At 53.8% G+C, this 20,118-nt stretch overlaps 1 protein-coding gene and 1 long non-coding RNA gene across 4 annotated transcripts in view; one reads left to right on the top strand and one right to left on the bottom strand.

Annotated features, from left to right (window-relative positions):
- Nucleotides 1-1,252: 1,252 nt before the first annotated feature.
- Nucleotides 1,253-6,216, bottom strand: LOC128058337 (uncharacterized). The gene is made up of 3 exons (XR_008200448.1): nucleotides 6,057-6,216; nucleotides 4,293-4,499; nucleotides 1,253-1,385 (listed from the first exon to the last, which is right to left on the bottom strand). It is a non-coding gene; the product is annotated as an uncharacterized LOC128058337 (long non-coding RNA).
- The window catches only part of NFATC2 (nuclear factor of activated T cells 2), a 157,025-nt gene continuing 138,544 nt past the window's right edge, over nucleotides 1,638-20,118 (top strand). For 2 of the 3 annotated variants that reach the window (XM_052650753.1, XM_052650754.1), the window contains exon 1: nucleotides 18,312-18,441. In XM_052650753.1, the coding sequence (XP_052506713.1) occupies nucleotides 18,312-18,441 (130 nt within the window). Of the gene's footprint in view, nucleotides 1,764-18,311; nucleotides 18,442-20,118 lie in introns of those variants that run through there. The other variant, XM_052650756.1, reaches the window with a different exon arrangement.

Below are 20,118 nucleotides of genomic sequence, written 5' to 3'. Positions count from 1 at the left end.
AAGCAGCAGGCAAGTCATCTGCCTTCTCTGGGCCTCGGTTTCCCTTGTAGAAAGTGGGGGAGAAGGCTCCCCTACTGGGAGGCTGGCTGCAAGGAGTTCGAGGCAAGGTTGCATGATAGGTGGGCAGATACAGATGCTTTTTTTGGGGGGGAACAGTGTTACTCAAGCTGGAGGCCACCCTGCCTGAAGCAGGTTTTGAAGTGAGCTGGGTGGGCGCGGGGGTCTTTGCGGGACCCTGTGTCCAGCAGGGGTGGTCATGTCCGAGAGTCCAGTGCAGCTCTAGTGGGTCAAGGCGTGGAGGAGCCAGCCCCTCTCGACGTGCAGTCAAGGTCTGTAAGAAAGTGTGGAGGCGCTGATGAGTCAGCAGCCTTGATGCTCCCCGAAGTTTTATCAGTGCCCACGACAGGGTCTGAAATGGCCATTTGCAGAGTTGGCTTCATCTGGAGGGGCCCCCAATTTCCCACCCTGCGCACAGGTGGAGGAAACCCAGGCTGAGTTCAGAAAGAGCACTCTGACAGCAGCACCTCCTTCCCTGGCTCCGCCCTCCGGGGGTCCCCGGCCTGTTGATGGGGGCCACGCGTGGCATCCCACGGACCATCCTCTGGAGGCTGTGCAGAGTTCATGACATCCCTTCCCTTTATTTTCCTGTTTATTCAGAGCATGTGTAAACACACGCGTTGCCTGGTTTCGGCGTCTCTTTGGCCATTTCATTATTGCTGGAGCCTCTGAGCATCACTGGAAACCTTGGGTTTTCTAAATGAATCTAAAAATAGACCTCTTTGAAAAAAAAATCTTGGAGAGTTGACACAAGGCACCGTTATTTATTTCTTTTCCCTCCTCCCCTCCCCCTCTCTCTTCCCACACCTCCCTCTTCTTCCGCATCAGTCCTGAGCACAAAAATTCTGGGCAGCCGGGGGTCCCCAGGGACAGGGAAGGGCGCCCCCCGCCCCAGGTCAATGTTCAGGGGCCCTGGACCCCCTGAGATGTCCGTGTGAGCCCTGGGCGACTTGCTCTGAGAGACGCCCGCTTGAAAGACGGGGGTCGCGGGTCTTGGGGGGCGCTTGGGAGCCTTGGGCAGGGTTTATGCAAAGCTGCAGCGGGTGAGGGAGGCGGTGGCCGGGCCGATCCTTGCGAACGGCCGCCTGGAGCTCGGGCAAGACCGACTTGGACACTCCCACGCCCCCACCCCCTTCCCCTCGCCGTCGCCCGCATCGCTCCGTCTCCCTGACTTTTCTCCGCGAACAATCAGGGACTTGTGCTGGCGGCCGAGGGAGCCACGGAGCTGGCTGGCCGCGGAGCGGGCGACGTCATGGATTCCTGAGTGTGGAGTTTGCAGGAAAGCCCTCAGTTTTGGAGATGGACGGGATCCAGCGGTTTCCATGGCGCTGGGTAAACAGGAGGAAACAGTGAGGGAATCCCGTTATTTTACTGCATTGAAAGCCTATAAACACGGAGCGCGGGGAAGGAAGTCGCGCTCCCTCTCGAGTAAGCCCGAGCGCCGAGCCGCGCCGACTCCGCCGCGCCGGGAGCCGGGAGCCGGGAGGCGGGAGGCGCGCAGCTCCCGGGCCGCTCGCAGGCGCCTCGGCCAGGGCAGCCCCCCGAGCATGCTTTAGAGAGGACGGCGCCCCTCTGGCTCCGGGTCTGCCCCCGCAGAGCCCTCTCAGCCCGCGCGCCGAGCCCCCGTCCCCTCCAGATGCAGAGAGAGGCTGCGCTGAGACGGGGGCACTGCGAGCCTCTCCGCGCCATGGGGTCTGTGGACCAAGGTAACTGCCCCCCGCCCCCTACTCCGGCCGCTTCCTCCTCCCGCCTCTCGGCCCTTTCCCTTCTGCTTCTCCCCGGCCAGCGCTTTCGGCTCCCGGCGGAGGTCGCGGGCAGGCCCGGGGACGCCGCTTTCCCAGGGCGCACAGGTAGCGTGGCCGGGAGGACGGGCGCCCCCGCCCTGGCCAAGGAGGGGGGCCGGGGGCGCCGACTTGGGACCACCTCGCGCGGGGGCAGCGAAGCGTCCCCAGGCGGGATTCCTTCCCCGGGCCAGCCTGTCAGAAGGATGGTCCGTTCCGTGGGACACCCGGAGGGATTCTCGCTACTAACCGCGGGCTGCTTAACCATTTCCGCGCTGGGCTTTGGAGAGCAGATGTCAGCGGTATTATTATTATCACCATCATCATTATTTAGCTTTTTTTTTTTTTTCTTTAGGAGAACAGGCTTGGTACTTTACTATCTAGTAATGAAGGCTTCACTTTTTAACAGAGCCGCAGATGCTCTGGGACATTTAAACAATTTTCTTTCCCGTTTTTTTTTTTTTTTTTTTTTCCCTGATGTGCCTGGTGGATTCAGTTCGCCAGTTCCCCCTTTAAAGTGCAATGTACCATCAGTTTGCTTCGCGATCTGATTACACTCTCCTTTCCGTGTTTCTGTCTCTTTTCTCCCTCCTCTTGGAGTTCGCCCTGGAATCATACTACTTAGATCTTACTGGAGGGGCTTAACCTATACGAATATGATATGAAAATATCCCATCTGGTTTGGGATTGTGGAGGAGTTTTGGCTGTCCACTAACCAAGCGGACTTGAAAAGTAGAAACTAGGCGATGGGATGTGTTTTTCGGAGGCCAGTCCCGAGAAGAGTGGGGGGCATAGCGGAGAGGGCAGGGCCGCAAGAGTTAAACGAAATAAATATGCGTAGGAGGAGTTAGCCTCGTGTCATAAAATCAGAGTTGAATGTAGGTTTTGTGCTCTGCGTGGCTGATTAAAGTTCTGGGGGGGAAGAAATGACAATTTCTGTAAATAAACCTGAGGGGCTATTTTTTTTTTTTGAAAACGGGAGTGGGGCCAAATGCCTTGGGTTAGGTAAATGGTGTGCTTTGCCACAGCGGACCTCAATGACATATTTTTAGCTGAGTTGCACTTTTGAAAGCAAGACCCTGCCAACACTCTGGACGTTTTAACTGGTACCAGTTTATCCTGTCCTCGGCTGGTGGTCAAGCCTATGACGTAATGACCAGGATCTTTACTAATATCGCATCACCTGTAAAAGGGGTGCTTTGAGACAGGCGACAGATATATTAAGGACGGGAATGGGTTTTTTCTGCCATGCCATGTATACTGAAAGACAGTGTTTGATGTTATGATGTGGGGGTAGGGGACAGACAAATGCCAAAATTAAGTCTATTTGGAAGAAGAGTGTTGGGAAGAGACTTCTGTTTTACAGTGTGATCTCACCCGAGCCTCACCTTCTGTTGAGGCTGTTACACCTCTGCTCCAGGTTTGTGAACTTGGTCCTCTCTCAGGTTTGGAAGTGTGTGTGTGTGTTTTGTGTGTGCACACGCATTGCCCAACCTCCTCAGCCCACGCTCGTGTGTCCAGGGACTGTAGAACGTGCATGCTAGTGTGTGTGTCCACATGTGGGAGACAGGGCACCGCGTTGTTCCCGGCAAACGACTCTTGGCATGCCAAAGCAGTTGGGCACACAGGCTGCAATTCCAGGCTTCAGAAACAGTTGGCATGAGAGGCGCTTCGACTGTGCCCGCATCGGGGTCTCCTGAGGGAAACCCAAATGGCCTTTCACACTCAAACACCACCAGGAGCAGAGGGGCAGACCTCAGGGTGCATGTAGATGGGCGGGGTCATTAAATAGCAAATAGAACTATTTGCATGGTAAGAAAATACTGACCTTGCTGTGCAGTTTTGGGCCGAGGCTCTGGGAAAAACTGAAGATCTGAAAGAGGTGTGTTCAGTTTTATCTGCAGTGGGATGATGGAAACTATTTCAGGAATAAACAAACACAGGGTGAGCTCTGCTCACTCCCAGACCCAAATTCCCTGCCTTCTGCCTGGCTTAGAATTTCTGCTTCACTGCATTGCGGCTATGTGATCTTGCTTGGGGGAGTGACTTAAACTCTCTGGGCCTCAGTCTCCACATCTGTAAAATGAAGCCAGTAATAATGTCTCCCTTAAAGAAGGTTGTGAGAGTCAATGAGGTGACATGTGTAAGGCATCTGAAATGCTGCCGTGCTTATAGTCAACACTGGATAAATACCCTGTGATTCCTATTAAAATACAAAACTAACATATTGGTATAGAAACCGGATTTTGTGGCAAAAATTCTTTGAAGAGTCACAGTACCCTAAACCTCTCAAGAGACTTTGTAACTTCTTGGAGCTTCACAGTGACACAGGTTGGGCTAGGATTATGGCTTGCCAAGCCTCCATTTCCTCGTCTGTAAAAGGGAATAATGACAGTGATGACCTCACAGGGGAGTCATGAGCATCGTATGAAATCATGCGTATAAAACACTTACCTCTGTGTTTAACATGCACTGGCTGTTATTATTTTCTGACAGTTGAGGACTATGAGGACCAGCTTTGTCCAGGATCACAGAGCAGGTTTGTAGCAGGAAGCCCGGCACACGGCAAGGTCTCTGTTGCCTTCCGCAGGGGTGAGAGAGTGTTTTGAGCGCTGAGTAGGGGCGGCAGGGCTGAGGGTTTGAAGTCTCTCGTTGTCAGGGCTGGAGGAGGGAGTGAAGCACAGAGAAGGGCAGGAGCCAGTCAAGCGCTACCCAGCAGGGATGTGGCAGAGGCTGGGACTCAGACCCAGGCTCTCGACCGCGTGCTCTGCTGACTCTGGAGCTTACTACTGTTATCATTTGGTATCGCACCGTTTGGCGGATGAGGACACTGAGGAAGGCCAGACCCTTGTCCTGGCCTCTTTTGCCAACATTACGTTGGTCCTTGCCATATCCTGGAAGAGAGAGAAGTCTGTGTGAGGGGGGTAGTGTGGAGGGGACAAGCATCCATGTTGGAGATGGGGAAACTGAGGCAGCCTCTAAGTTGTCCCAAGTGGAGGGTGAGTCAGGAAGAGTGCCTTGCTTTGCCTCCAGAGCACCGTCTTTCCACTTCAACTAGAGGACTAAAAGTCTCCAGATGGCCGGGGGCTGTAAAGCCGGTACTGCTTTCTTCCCAAGCAGAACCCAGACCCGCTCCAAGAGCCCCCCTCCTGGCTGAGCCCCTCCCTGGCTACCCAGTCTGCGCCTCCTCCACGAAGACCTCTGGGCTTTTCCTTTTCTTCCCAGAAGTTCAGAGAGAAGCACTCATTTCCCCAGATGCTCCTGCCTTTATTAAACACTTTTCTTAAGTCAGCTGAGGACAGGGCCAGGTCGTCCGGTTCTGTGACTCTCTCGTGGATCCCAGGTTTTTATATCCAAGTCATCAGCAGCTTAGGATGTGAGTGAGAGGTTCAAACCTTAGCTCTGCCGCTTGTTGGCTACGTGACCTCGTGCAAGTGATTCACTCTCCTGTGCCTCAGTTTTCCCACATTTAGAAAAGTGTTAGTGATATTGTCTGGAGTGTTGGTTACTATATGTAGCAACTGAGTATCAGCCAGTCGGAATGGCAGGAGCAGTGTCCCAGGAGACTGCCCTGCTGGGCCAGACTTTAACCCTTCGTTTGCCGAATTGCAGAGAGGGCCTAAGATAGTGAAGGACAGGGGAGGCTGGCGTGCTGCAGTTCATGGGGTTGCAAAGAGTCAGACATGACTTAAGACTGACCAACAACAATAAGGGACGGTCTCGGGCTTCCCCGGCGGCTCAGCAGTAAAGATTCCGCCTGCCAATGCAGGAGATGCGGGTTCAGTTCTGGGTCGGGAAGATCTCTTGGAGGAGGAAATAGTGACCTATTCCAGTATGCTTGCCTAGAATATCCTATGGACAGAGGAGCCTGGCGGGCTACCACCCACGGGGTTGCAACAAGAGTCAGACACGACTTAGTAACTAAACATCAAAAACAACAATAACAGGGAGGGTCTCAAGGCTGCAGAGTCCCTTGGAAGGAATGACAGCCATCATTTACCAATCTAAGGAGAGTTCCAGTCTTTCAGTAAGCAGCATGAACCTCAAGTAACTCAATTAATAAGTGCTGCTATTACTGTTGTATGGTTCATTAATTCAATACTTATACACCCCCAATCCAACCTAGACAACAACGACAGTTGCCGAGTGCTTCCCACACATATTCTCATTGGCTGGCTCTCACTACACACACCTGTGATTGAACATCTCGGCTCTTACCTCGGAGAAGCGTGGCAGGTCACTCTTTTTGTGCCTTTGCTAGATGAGGAATCCGAGACTCTGACCGCCCAGACTTGGGGGGCCCTCCTGTGCCCTCCAGGTTCCCCCCTGCCCTCTCCTATCCTATGCGCCTCACACTGAAGGTCGTTGTCCACGCCATGTCTGCATCCTCCTCCAGAACTGAATGCCAGGAACCAGGAACCTCAGCTGTCTTATTCACTCCGGGGGCCCCAGTGCCTGGAACATGACTGATACTCAGCAGGTTTTCAGTACTTTTTGTTCCGCGGATGGAGGAATGAACGAATGGTACGCAGTAGGGTTGCTTGACCTGTTGAGGCCACAGAATTGAGACTTAAACGCCGAAGCACCGCGCCATCCTCTGGCTCACTCATTCCGCCTCTTTTTGACCATGACGGTGGTTTTGACTTGCGCGTTTTCCCACCAAACGCTGGTGACCTAAGCAGGCTTCCTTGTGGGTCATCCAACAGGCCCACGCTTTCATGCTGTTGTCTGGAATGAGTCAGTTCCCAACAACAACGGCAACGACGACCGTGACAGCTGCCACCGCTTCCCGAGGGCCCCGTGTCTGCCAGGCACTGTCCCAGGGCTTCTCCGCGGGCCACTTCATTGGCCCCCAACCAGCCCTGTCTTGCACAGGGAGGGGTGCCCGCTGCGCCCGGGTCACATCGCTGGTGGCAAAGCTCGGAAGCAATCCCCTTGCACCATGTTGCTCCCCGTTAGGCTGAACAGTCATCGCAAGGAGGGCCTCTGTTTTCCCTACCAGACTGTAATATATTGTAGGGCCGAGCGGGAACGGTTATCGTCTTAGCGGATCCTCCCAAAATAACCTGACTGGTTGGGATTGAGTATGATCTTCCCATTTCGAGAAGAGGAAACCAAGACGGGCCCGGTCAAGGCATTCGGAGGGCAGCGCCGGTGCGGAAAGCTCTGCTCTTAAGGGTTGCCCAGTCCTGCCTCCGCTGCTTCCTGCAGCAGGGTCTCCCAGCCAGTCGGTGAGCTGGGTGGGCTCGCAGTGGGGCTCTTGCCTGCCTTCCACCTGCCTCTCTGGGCCGCTGAGGAGCCTGTGGCCGCTGCACCCCTTCCCTCTCCAGCTGGGACCTGCCAGTAGGGACCCATTTCCTCAGAGCCTCTCGCTGGCCAAATCTCCGCCTTGCACTTCTTCGGCCTGAGCCGCCGGCTCCCAGGCTGCTGTGGGAGCAGGTCCGGGCTGCCCACCCGCCCCTTGGCACCCCCCCAGTCCTTCCCTCAGCCTTGGCTAAGCCAGTCTTTCCACCCCAGGGTCCTTGCTCCCTTTTTTTTCCCCCACATTTTTCTTCAATGCTCAACTCAGCCTTACCTCCTCTTAGAAGCCACCTTGACCGTTTAATTCATTTTCATCATTTCAAGCATCTCCGATGTACCGGTTGCCCTTCAACAGGCCAGGGATAAAGTGAACAAGACTAAGGGTGTCTGTCCTCACAAGGCAAACCTTAGGGCAGCCACCCAGGAACGTCCAAGAGAAACGTGGAATGGTGCTAAGGGCTAGAGACCATAACAGGAGCTCAGAGCTGCGAAGGTCTCTGTTTATACCTGTGTGTGGTGCGTGGGTGTTTGAGTTTCCTGTGGCTCCATCACAAATTACCGCAAACCGGGTGGCTTGAAACAACAGAGATCTATTCTCACACAGTTTCAGAAACTGAACGTGTGAAATCAAGGTGTCAGGGCCGTGTTCTCGCCAGAGGCGCGGGGCACGACCCCGCCCTGGCTCTTTCAGCCCCCAGCGGACCCTGCAGGTCCCCGGCGGTCCCTGGTTCCTAGCTGTGTTTGTCCACTCTCCGTCTCTGCCTTGACATGGGCTTCTTCCTGTGTGTGTGTGTTCTCTCCTCTTCTTACAAGGATGCCAGTCGTTGGATTTGAACCCTTAGCTCTGAAGACCTCATCTGGACTTAATCACATCTGCAAAGACCCTCTTGCCAAATAAGATCACAGCCACCAGTTCTTGAGGTTAGGACTTGAGCGTATTTGGGGAGAGGATGTAATTCAACACACACTCACGGGGTAATTCACACTTGTGGGTCCCTTCCTCGTATCCACTGACTTCTGAACAGTGAGGGATCTGTCTCTACAGTATCTCAGGCGGAAGGAACAGTGAGCCCCAAGGCCCAGAGGAGAGAGCTGTGCTTGGGATAGTCAAGGAGCAGCCAGCCCCGTGTGGCTGAAACAGAAAGGGAGGGAGGGGAAGTGTGATATGAATAGAAAGGTGGGGGAAGCAGGCCAAGGCGGGACCCAGCAGGATTTTGCGAGCAGTTTGAAGTTCATTCTCCTGGTAATAGGGAGGCCCTGGGGAAGTCAGAAGTCACTGAGGGTGTGAGTTGCTGAGTCTTTTCAGAGAATCACACTGACCTTTAAGTGGGAAACCTCTCCCAGGTAACAGGGGATGCTTAGAATACAGGTGGGAGGCGACTGCAGTGGCCTGGGTGGGGATGACAGGGGTTGGGGCCAGTGTGGGGAGCAGGGGGCGGGGAGGAGTTGGTGTTTCCCTGTCTGCAGAGACTTGTCCTTTTTGGTTTCCAAACTCTGGTCCCTCGAGTCCTGGGGCTGCACAGCGGTGGTCCCTATCTTTGGCCCTCAAGGGCACTTGCCATTAATTTTGTGAATAATATGGGCCTCTTCCAGCGGGTCTCCTCTCGGCCCAGCCTGGACTCCCCTGGCATCTCCTCCTTCCCTCTGCTATCACCGGGAGTCAGAAGGCTTCTCTCGGCATTTCATCTTGGTCCAAAAACGTCCCTCAGTGCATCCACCCTGAGCTAATAACCCAGGAACACTGTGACTCAGTAATGAGTATCAGACTGCTGTGGGACAAAACCACTTCCGTGGGGGCATGTGTGACTTCGAAAGTAACATCACAGCCTGCTCCATGCCTTCGTTTCTTTAGCTGAGCAGCGGGGGTGATGGTAATCGTTACACACGGCGGAAGCTTGGAGGTTTGCAGATCAGGTCAGTGTATAGACAGTGATCAGTGCCTGTTAGCTGCCATTTCACTCTTATTTTGGTGTTTCAGAGTCAAGTTGTTCATTTTCTTCAGCCTACTAACCTACAGGGGCTTCCCTGGTGGGTCAGTGGGAAAGAATTTGCTTGCCAATGCTGGAAACTCGGGTTGGATCCTTGGATCGGGAAGATCCCCTGGAGAAGGAAATGGCAACCCACTCCAGTATTCTTGCCTGGGGAATCCTATGGGCAGAGGAGCCTGGTGGCAAAAGAACTAAAAGTTTCAATGCAGTCTACTGATTGTGTTGATAGAGGAATTTAAGAGAGAGAGAGAGGGCAAGAGCAGAGGCCATGTGGTCTTTTGGGAGGGGGCGTGTGGGAGATGCTCTGGGGTGTGGTTGTGCTGGAGGGAGGCTGGTGGCTTCGAGATCCCTGAGGTCAGCTTGCTTGTCCACATCCCTCTCTGACTTCATAGATTATGAACTCGACACAGATGCTCGAGTCTGCAAGACTAGGCAGGACAGAGGATGGATGTGGGAGCCCCGATCCTGGGGGTGCGGTCATCTGGGGAGACGGCCGGGTGACAGAAGGGTGACGGTGGACAAAGGGAGACGGCAGACGGTTAAGAAATAGTTCTGGGGTTGGGCAAAGACTAACCAATGCTCCATCCCCTGGCTAACCAGCGCTCTGCTGCTGCCATTAAGGCCATTAAGGCTCTGATTCAGTGGAGGGCGAAGCTCCCCTGGCAGAGGGATGGTGACACCTCCTGCTTAATTAAAGGCAAGAACCGCAGTTTAAGGGCTAGGCCAGTGTGCTGACCGTGCTCGCCTGTGAAATGTCAGTTCCATAAGGCGGAAGGGACTGTGCTGCGGAAGCAAGGGATGGAGAGGACAGACAAAGCCAGGACAAAGTAGGTGAGCAGGGACCAGGGCGAAGGAGTCGAGGGCCTGGAGACCAGGGTCTGGTGCCCACACGCCCACGGGGTGGACGGGGGCAGCGGGTGGGGCGGTGATGTCCTGACAGCAGTAGAATCACCTGGAAGCGGCGGCTTCTACTCAGCCCCAGGTGCCGGGGCCACCGGGGAGCACAGGTCCGATGTGGCCTGGTCTTCCCATTTTGGGGAGCCATCGGACACTTGAAGTTTTAAATGAAACCTCTCAATTAAAAAAAAAATGTTCAGGTTTAAAAAAAGTTACGGGGCAGGCCAAACATAATATGCCTGCAGGATGGGTTTGGCTAAGCTACTGCAGGCCTGTGACCACCACTGCTGTGCGGTGGGGTGTCTCCTTACAGTCCACACTTCCATTTGGGTTCCGGCTTTTGGTAGATCCCTGTTTTCCTGGAGCTTTAACCCTCTTTGCCTGCCTGGTGGTAATGAGGCAGGGTCGGGGGGTGGCGCCAGTTTCAACAAAGTGCCTTCAGCTGCAATCTTCTGGAAATTGTCTTTCTTACAGCAGAGAGGTTCTGTCCAGGCTTTAAAAGATGACGTTGATTGTAGATTGCTGTGAAAGTCAAGTTTGAAACTGTCTTGTGGTTCCCCCAAATCATGAGGAGGTCATCCTCATCCCTGAAAACTGGCTTTGAGGAGAGGCAACGTGGAAGGGGACGCCAGGATACTCAGTGGTTGAAATATTTTAGAAATCGAAACTGATGCAAAGGGACTCTGTGGTTACAAATCGGCCTTCCACTGCAGGGGGCGTGGATTTGATCCCTGGTCGGGGAACTAAGCTTCCCACATGCTACAGGGCAAAATAGTAAATAAATAAATACAAAAAAATTGATGCAAAAATCTACAATGAACCAAATATAGAAAAAAAAAGATTTAAAGACAAGATCTTTATTATTCACTTTTCCTTTCACCTCAGGGTTAGGGTTAGGGTTAGGGAGGGTGGGTCCACACAGCACTGTTACTAACCTTGTCTTTATTCCAAGTGTAATGGTTTGCTTAACATAGATTTTCTTTGTATTTATTATTTCTAAAAAATGTTTTATGAAAGCATAGTGTATTTGATTATTGAGGTTTTTGGTACCCTCTTGAATTTTCCCTCACTTGCCTCACTCTGGTTCCAGTCCTGGAGGAGTCAAATGCATCCGTATGTAAATTAAAATATTGGCTTCTAGGGTGATAATCCCCGGATGTACTTAAATTGAGGGGTGGTCCTTTCTGGGATCTGGGAGCGTTCCTACTTTTCCGATTAAGCACATTGCAGGGCCTACATTTTCTAGCTGAGCTTTTCTTATGATGGGGCAGTCAGGATGGTGGGATTTGGGCTGAGAACAGGTGACTTGGTTGTTACATGCTGCCATCAGGGCTGGCTATGTAGTCCGCAGGGCCCAGCATAAAAGAAAATTCTCAGCCCCTGGTTCAAATATTGCTAAGAACTTTAAGATGGTGATGGCAGGGTGTTAGACCTTGTGGTCCTCTGGGTGCAGGACCCTCTGCGATGGCACAGGTTGAACCCATGAACTTGACCTTGGCTGCAGCTCAGGTTAGCACTGAAGCCTCCTGGACCCTCAGCTGGAACGGGGCCTCAGGTATGAGCTAATTTACTGCCCCCATTTTACAGACAGAAGAACTGAGGCCCAGAAAGGCCAGTTGACTTAAAAGTCACAGAGTGATTCAGAGGAAGCACTCGGATTGGATCCTGGGCCCCCATTCTGTGATCTTCCTGATGGTACCACAGGGTCACCCCAACCTTGGCCAAACAGTGATGTCTTCATGCCTGTGGGTGCCGTTGACCTCCAGGAAGTTCAGCTTGGAAGAGGAGGCAGCGACTGGATTCAAATCCATCTGTTATAATGACCCCAGGAATCTATTTCCTATACCAGAGCATATTTTTTTACAAGTCATTTTTTTTTTCTTTTCCTTTTGAAAAAGAGAAAAAGCATGTACAGGCAGAATTTCCCTGAAGCCACTGAGTCAGATGAAATGTTATTTACATAAAAATAATTACAGGTGTCATAACCATGCTAGAGGCTGGGCCACCAGTTGTGCAAAACACCAGATTTCCAGACATCCCTGACAAGTCCCATTAAACTGAGGCAACCAGGGACTCAGGGTTGCCTCTTGATGCCACTCTGTGTTCTGAGAGATCTCTCAGTGTGAGCTCTGTTGGGTGCTGTTCTTTCATCCAGTCCTTCAGCTCCTTCCTAGTGAGTGCCCACCGTGCCCTGGGAACGCTTCCAGGATCTGGGGCTACAGTGGACTTGCCAGATTAAAATATAGAATGTCCGGTGAACTTTGAATTTCAGGCAAACGACGAATGCTTTTTTAGTTTCAGTGTGTCCCATACAATGTTGGGGGGACATACTTGAGCGAAAAAATGTAAGCGTTCATTGTTTGTCCAAAATTCAAATTTAACTGGGTGTCCTTTGTGTACTGCACCTGACAGCCCTAGAGACAGCAGTCAATTAAACAAACATTCTTGGTCTTGTGGGGCTTACGGTCAATTGAGAAGAGGCAGAAAAAGATGAGCAAATGTACTTATGAATAAACATGCTGCCAAGATAAGGGCTTCGAGGAACACAAAGCAGGGTCAGGGGCGGAGGAGGCCAGGGGGTGCTATTTTTATTGGGATGATCATGGAAGCTCTCTCTGAGGAGCTGACATTTGAGCTGAGGAATGAACAAAGCAAGGAAGTGAATAGTAGGTGCAAAGTCCCCGGGATAGGGCCGTGCTTGGTATTTTCAAGGAACAGCTGGACAATTGAGGAGCGGGTGGCAGAAGGAAGTCAGAGAAGGGACCGTGGCTGGAGATGATGCCTAAAGGTAGCTGGCGTGGGGCAGCTTATCTAGGACCTTGTAGGTCAAAGTGCTTGTGTTTTACTCCCTGACGCCTGTGGGAGCCTCCGCCCTCATCTTGTTCCTTCCATGTTGGCCCTTACAGGGATCCCTTTCAAAATTTCCCTTTGGCTGCCCCATGTCAGGGCCGGCGTGGAAGTAACAAGGCCAGGGAGGACAGTCATCAGGGTGAGAGATGATGTGCGCTAGGCTTGCTGGGCTCGGAGGCGGAACGGTCAAGCTGGTGAAACGTGATGGGGTTTGGGGTTTTTCGGTTTGCTGAGGGTTTGCCTGTGGGTGTGAGCAGAGAGAAATAAAGGGCTTGCTCGTTGGTTTTCGGTGGGAGAATGTGACGAATGGGAGGGTGATCTGGCTGGGAACTGTGGGAGAGGAGCAGTTTCGGACGATAAGAAGGTTGGTTTGGACAGGTGCGCTCCACGGCACCTGCTGGGTGCCCAGATGCAGCTGTCGAGTGGACGGTGGGATGGGCCCGCTGCTTAGTTGCTCTGTCCTGGCGGCCTCTGTGACCCTTTGGGCTGCGGCCCACCAGGTTCCTTTGTCCATGGGATTTCTCAGGCAAGAATACTGGAGCAGGTTGCCATTCCCTTCTCCAGGGGATCTTCCCAAACCGGGGATCAAACCCGTATCTCCTGTGTCTCTTGCATCACAGGTGGATTTTTTACCGGCTGAGCGATTGGGGAAGCTCTGGGAGAGGCGGAGACTGAGGCTAAAAATGAGCTTCGAACCAGAAGGGGGGCAGGAGCGCAGGGCTATGTGCTGGCAGAGGGGGGGCCCTTCCAGGGCCGGCGTGCAGGGGCCTCAGCACTCAGAGTCACCTGGGGTGGGGTGGGGCAGGTGTGAGGGTCGGTATACTCCGAGTATTTGTGTTCACGTGCAATCAGATTTTGCTGCCTTTCTAAAGAGGCAGCCGGCAAGAGGAAAAGAGAGAACTCAAGGGTGGACTAGAGGGTGAGAGTGCGCTCGTCTCTGTGTGCTTCTTCCGCTGCTTCCTGTCCTCAGCACGGCCCGCACTCCCATTGTCTCTCGCCTGGATGGCTGCGTGAACCTCCTAATTGGTCTTCTTGCTGTAAACTTCATCACCTGCATTTTCTTCTCCACCCAGAACCCAGAGCAACCACTTAAAACCCCAAGTGTGATCTTGTCACGTACCTGCCTAAATGCACTTTAGTCCTTCCTCATTGGTCTTAGGTCCAAAATTCTCCACGAAGGCCCCACCGATCCCCCAGCCTTCCGCCACACCATCTTCTGGTCCGTCCCCAAGCACCTGCCCCTCCAGTCTTTTCTCGGTTCTTCAATACTTCCTGCCTCTTCCTGCCTCAGGGCCTTTGTACATACTTTGCCAGCTGTCTGTTAGTTCTTCCCCTCACTCTTCGCTGGCTACCTTCTGCTCAGCCTTCTGTTCTCAGCTCAAGTATCAGCTGCCTAAGGAAGCCTTTCTTGAGTTCCGTGTTGACATTATTGTTGTGGCCTCTGTCTCATCGTCTGCTTCCCTTTCATGGCCCGTGTCTCAGTTTGTAATTATACGCTAGAGTCAATGCTTTTGAGTGGAGCTGAAATCCTGGGCCGGGATCAGACGTGTGCTAGGATTTGCAGACCCTCAGCGGCCTCACTAACCTCCCATTGCACTTTTGTTGGGGAGCCTGGAGGAAAGCTCAAAGGCCAGGGCCTCCACAAGGTCAGCAGTGGGGCAGAGGGCAGGTTGACAGAGCTGCACCGTCGAGGCCTGCATCCCACCCCACACTCCTGGAGTGGCCTCTGAATGCATAAAGGTCGTGCATTATGCTCCTTGCTTCTAACAGCACAAATTATTTATTTTGGAATTGAAAATATGCCATCCCCCAACCCAAGCCCCAACCTTCAAAGTGGCCTTTAGAGAAGAAAACTCTCACTCTCCTGTGCTCTAGCAGAAACTCTGTTCTGGGTCAGGACCTAGTCTGAACCCCTTCCCTTTAAGAGCTCTGATTTGGTGCAGATTCCAGATTCTAGAAACTTAAACAATATTTCTACTGTTCAGAGGAACAACTGAGGCAATGAGAGTATTAGTTGCCATGTCCTGAACCATTCTTACAAGGCAGTTTATCAAATGGAAGGTGATTTTACGTTTACTATGTCATCTTATTATTGACTATCTCAAGAGGATGTCAGTTGGGGGTAAGAATTTAGATTCTTGCCCAAACAATGGGGTGGCCAGATTAAGTCTTAGAGAGGAGGGTCCTTAAAGACAAATATAAGGATCTTATATACACAAGGACAATCAGATTCTTTTATCCATCCATCCATTCACTCTTCCACCCACCCACCCATTCATCCATCATCCATCCATCCACTCTTTCATCATCCATCCATCCATCCATCCATCACCCATCCATCCATCCATTCACTCTTCCACCCACCCACCCATTCATCCATCATCCATCCATCCACTCTTTCATCATCCACCCACCCATCCATCACCCATCCATCCATCCATCTGTCATCCAAACATCCACTCATCCATCCATTCATTTATCTATCTGCATATCCACACACCCATTGTACATAAAGCTGTGAATGAATCAATCATGACCCCTGCCCGAGTGGATCTCACAGGCTAATGGAGATAAAATGCTCTGATTGGCCAAGCCTGGGTCATTTGTACACTTCTTCGCCAGGGTAGTTATGGGACAACTGGGTTGATAATTTTACCAAAATTGCATCATCAAGAGTAGTTTCCCAAAGGAACACACTGGGGTGTTGTTATCAGAAGAAGCGGGGAATGACTCCAGGTAGGCAGAATCAACAGATGTCCTCTAGATTAGAGGCATTTAGTCATCATGGCTGGAGGGATGAAAAGGGACCAGTGAGGATGACACTAGCCGCTCCTGGTCTGTAGCACAAGGACGGGTTGGTTCCTTCGATTGTCCCTGGCTGAATCTCAGGGTCTGGACTCTGAGTCCTGTCACAGGGACCCAAGAGCATCCATCTCTTTCTGGATCACTGTCTTGTTTAGTCGCTTGGTCGTGTTCGACTCTTTTGCAACCCCATGGGCTGTAGCCCACCAGGCTCCTCTGTCCATGAGATTCTCCAGGCAAGAATACTAGAGTGGGCTCTATTTCCTTCTCCAGGGGATCTTCCCCACCGAGGGTTCGAACCTGTGTCTCCTGCATTGGCAGGTAAATTCTTTTGCCACCTGGAAGGCCCCTCCTTCTGGATGCTTGGGCTATCAGTAGTCCTAGCCTGGGTCATCTCCCCTCCTCCACCTAAATTTATCAGCCACCCCTAGGGTACTTGCTGGATACACCTGGTGTGTGTATGTTTATGCCTAAGAGACAAACAAGAGGATTTTTTTTTTTTTTTTAATGTTCTGACAACCAGAAAGAGCTTCCCAAGACTGGAAATGCATGAGTCTTGGATCCAGGCTCAGGACCCTGGAATGGAGTTTGTGTCTAAACGAGTGATTCTTACCCCAGGCCACACACTGGAAGCATCTGGGGAGCTTTTACAAAATACTGATGCCTGAGTCTCAAACATTCTGATTGTAACTGGCCCCTTCTAGGACCCAGCTTCTTGAATTTTTTTTAACAGCTCTCCAGGTGAGGCTAATGTGTAAGTTGGGTTAGGAGTCACTGGTCTAAGTGCAGTTTGGAAACCCTGTTCATTGCTGTATCTCTTTACCAACAGGACGTAAACAGGATGAGGATGGCAGAGACCCGGTCCTGCCGACAGCTGCACCCCGGAGTCTGTAGTTGTGCCTGGCACCTAGCAGGTGCCCAGTAAAGGTCTGGGGAATGCATGATTGACAGCTTCACACGAATCCCTTAATGGAACCGGGACGGCTCCCCTGCAAGAGGGCATCCTCTCCATCCCTCTGGCACGTGGGGAAGGATCTGAGTCAGTCCCCATCTCAGGTCAAGCTGTGGCTCTCAGGGAACCCCTGAACCTCTCCCACTTCCTTTTCTGATCCAGTAATTCTCAACCCTGGCCGCCCTTTAGAATTATCTGAGGTCATTAAAAAAAAAACACCTTCAATGGGTTTGGATTGGAACCTGGGAACAGGCATTTTTAAAGCGTCTCAGGTGGTGCCAATGTGCTGTAAAGGTGGAGGCCGCTGGTCGCGTCTCCTTTACCTCTGTGAGTCTGCTTTCTGACTTGAGCTAACTTGGTGCAAGACCTCTGGAAGTGTTTTATGGCGGGGCCGGCGGGCGGGGGGGGGGGGGGGGGGTTGTTGGGAGTCGGTTCTTATGCGCTGTTCCCTAAGTGTACCTGTTCCCAGCTTTCACCTTGGATGCTTGCCTAAAAATGCACATCTTCGAGCCTCTACTCCAGACTTACGTACTCAAGCTCCAGTGCGGGGCCTGGGGATCTGCGTTTTGATCAAGCATCCAGGTGTACTGGGCCCCAGCTGCCCTTTCCACCGGCACTGCCCTCTGACCTGCTCTGCCACACTGAGCTGCTTCTGCCTCTCTTGGTTTTGGTTCTCACCTCCGAAGCACTGTTCCTGCAGGTCTGCACAGCAGTCAGGTTCCTCCGAATGCCATCTTGCCAGAGCCCCTCCTTGCCCCCTGACCGCTAAGGGGACCAAAGCCGCCCCAGCCCCCAGCCTTTCCCCTACATCTCTGGTGAGCACTCTCGGGGCAGCCCAGGGGGATGCTCTTTGTTCTGGAGTTTATCTGGGTCCTGACTCTTCCCCCACCAGGACCTAAACGTCCCCGGGCGAGAGTGTCTGGTGCCTGCTGGTCCCTGGAGATGTCAGGTGGCCAAGAGGTGTAGATGGAAAGGCAGGTAGGACTTGCGCCTTGCCGGTCTCTGGGATTCTTCGCCGAGTCCTGGATGTGACTGATGGAGGCGGCAATCGAGCCACAGCTGCGGGCTCACAGAGGCTCCGGTCTGCAGGAGAAGGCAGTGGGTGCGCCGCGCCCCGCGCCCCGGCCCCCGCCTTGTTGGTGTCAGCCGGTCGCCCAGGGCAAAAAGACAAGGGGCTTTCTCATCCGGATGCTGGGTCCTGCAGGGGTCCGGCAGGGGTCCGGCAGGGGTCCTGCAGGGGTCCGGCAGGGGTCCGGCAGGGGTCCGGCAGGGGTCCGGCAGGGGTCCGGCAGGGGTCCGGCAGGGGTCCGGCAGGGGCGCAGCGCTGAGGCCGGGCGGGTGGCTACGCGCGGCGCCGGGCGGGGCGGCCGGGACCGGGGCGGCCCGCTTCCTCCCGGCCGCCCCGCCCTCCCGGTCCCGGGGTGTCGCCCCGCCCCGCCGGCCGGGCCGCGCTGTCCCCGCCTCCCCTCCCCGGGCTGCGACAGGTGCCTGCGGAGCAGGAAGCGCGCGCCGCCGCCGCTCAGCTCCCCCGGGCGCGCCATCCCCGGACCCCGCGTGTGTCCCCGCGGGGACAGTGACCCCGCCGCTCCGCCCCGCTTCCCGCTCCCTTCGCCCTCGCCGGCGAGGGGCCCGGGAGCCCACCGAGCCCGCCTCCGCCCCCGGCCCGCCGCCCCTCCGCGCGCCATGGACGCCCCGGAGCCGCAGCCCGACCCCGACGGCGGGGACGCCCCGGGCCACGAGCCTGGGGGCAGCCCCCAAGACGAGTTCGACTTCTCTATCCTCTTCGATTATGACTATTTGAATCCCATCGAAGGTCGGTGGAGGCTCGCCCCGGCCTGGCCCCCGAGCCTGGGCTGGGGCTGGGGCCTGGGCAGTGGCGCGGGTGGGGCCCCTTTGCCCCACGCGTCACATTTCCCGGGGGGCCTGAACTTGGCGGGGGGCCTCTCCCCAGGTGAGAGGGAGGGCGGGAGCCGTCGGAGAGTGCAGCCGCCTTTAGAGGGCACCAGGCTCACTCTGCCTGGTGGGGCCCCAGTTTCCAGTTACTTCTCCCGAGGGTCCCTGGTAGTGAAGCAAAAGGGAGCGGGGGTTGGGGGGGGGGGGGTCTCAGCTGGTCCCTTGCCCGCTGCTGGTCATCAGTGTGCGGTGGAAGCTATGAGTTTTGCCTTTGGAGGGAGGAGGTGAGGAAGCCGAAGGATGGAGTTTTTCGGCCGGGACTGGTGCAAAAAGAGGGCTGGTGAAGCGGATCCGCCCACCTCCGAGCCCCACCGTGCTCGAGCGTTGTTGGGGACTTTGCGCTGACTCTAAGGAAGAGGTTGTCTGTATCTAATGCTAGGGGGTGGTTTGCCCTCGTCTTAGGCGGCTGGCCCATTTCCTCCCTGAGTTCTGCCGCTGCCGTTTGCACGTCACCTCACATGCTTCAGACTGAGCTTTATTAAGTGGGTCCCCCCGCCCCGCCCCGCGCCGCCCCACAGGCATCCAGACTGTGGGGACTTGGAGGGTGCCCGCCTGTGGTTTCAGGAAGGTGCAGGCTTATTCCTGCCTCAGCGACCTGTCAGTCCCTACTGCAAGTGCGCTCTGCGCTGGGGGCTGGGGATTTCCCCGTGCTGGGCCGTCATTTCACGTGTTTAACAGGAGCCTTGGTCAGAGGAGGCCGTCGCACACCCAGCCTCACTGTATTTTTCTGGTTAGCAGGTTGTCTTGGAAGAAAAACAGAAGAACCCAACCAGGCTTCCTGATTTTGACAGCCTAGCCCAGCCAGTGCTTGTTGAAGCCTTGGGGGCAGGCCTGTTGGTGACTTCCAGATGCACTTGGGCTTGGCTGCTTCGGGGGAGCAGGAAGGGGTTGTGCTGGCTGGTGTGTGTAGGAGGCCCTTTCCGGACTCTCCTGAGTTTGCTGTTTCCCAGAGATGCTGTGTGAGGCAAAGAAATTTCAACTTTTCCTCCGCAGCATCTTCAGGTGAAACTCCTTAGGTGAGGGGCTTGCTTTGACTTCAGAGATGCCCTTCGATCGGATACCAAGTGAAGATGGTAGTTAGTAACCATTCTCTGTTTTGGCTGGAGATGGAAATAATTAGCCAGCCAAAGAAACCAGTCTTCTTGAGTTGCAATCTGGAGGCCATCCTTTGCTTTGAAAAGATACAATTAAGAATCTGTAAACGATCCCTCTAGCATCCGTGGTCTTGCTCTTCGTTAAGATTAAAGTCATGTTTGGAGGGAATACTTACACCCCTCCAAGATTCACAATCAACGGATTTTTTTTTTTTTTTTTCCTGCAGCAGGGAGATTTCCGGGGAAATAGTTTCCAAGCCAAATCTGATGGGAGGTGCTTTTTATAGTTTTTCTTGGCAAAGGGGTGCTTGGTGGCCGCCAGATGGGTGTCTAAATGACCACGGTGAAGGCCCCAGAATCTATCTTTTAAAAAATAAACTGTATTTTTGGAAACAGTCTTAAATTTACAGAAAAACTGTAAAGAGAGTACATACGGCAAGCTC

This window comes from Budorcas taxicolor, chromosome 13, assembly GCF_023091745.1.
Source record: "Budorcas taxicolor isolate Tak-1 chromosome 13, Takin1.1, whole genome shotgun sequence".
In the NCBI taxonomy this organism is placed as follows: Eukaryota; Metazoa; Chordata; class Mammalia; order Artiodactyla; family Bovidae; genus Budorcas; species Budorcas taxicolor.
Note: the sequence above shows the minus strand (reverse complement) of the source record. Positions and strands in the feature narration are given on the sequence as shown.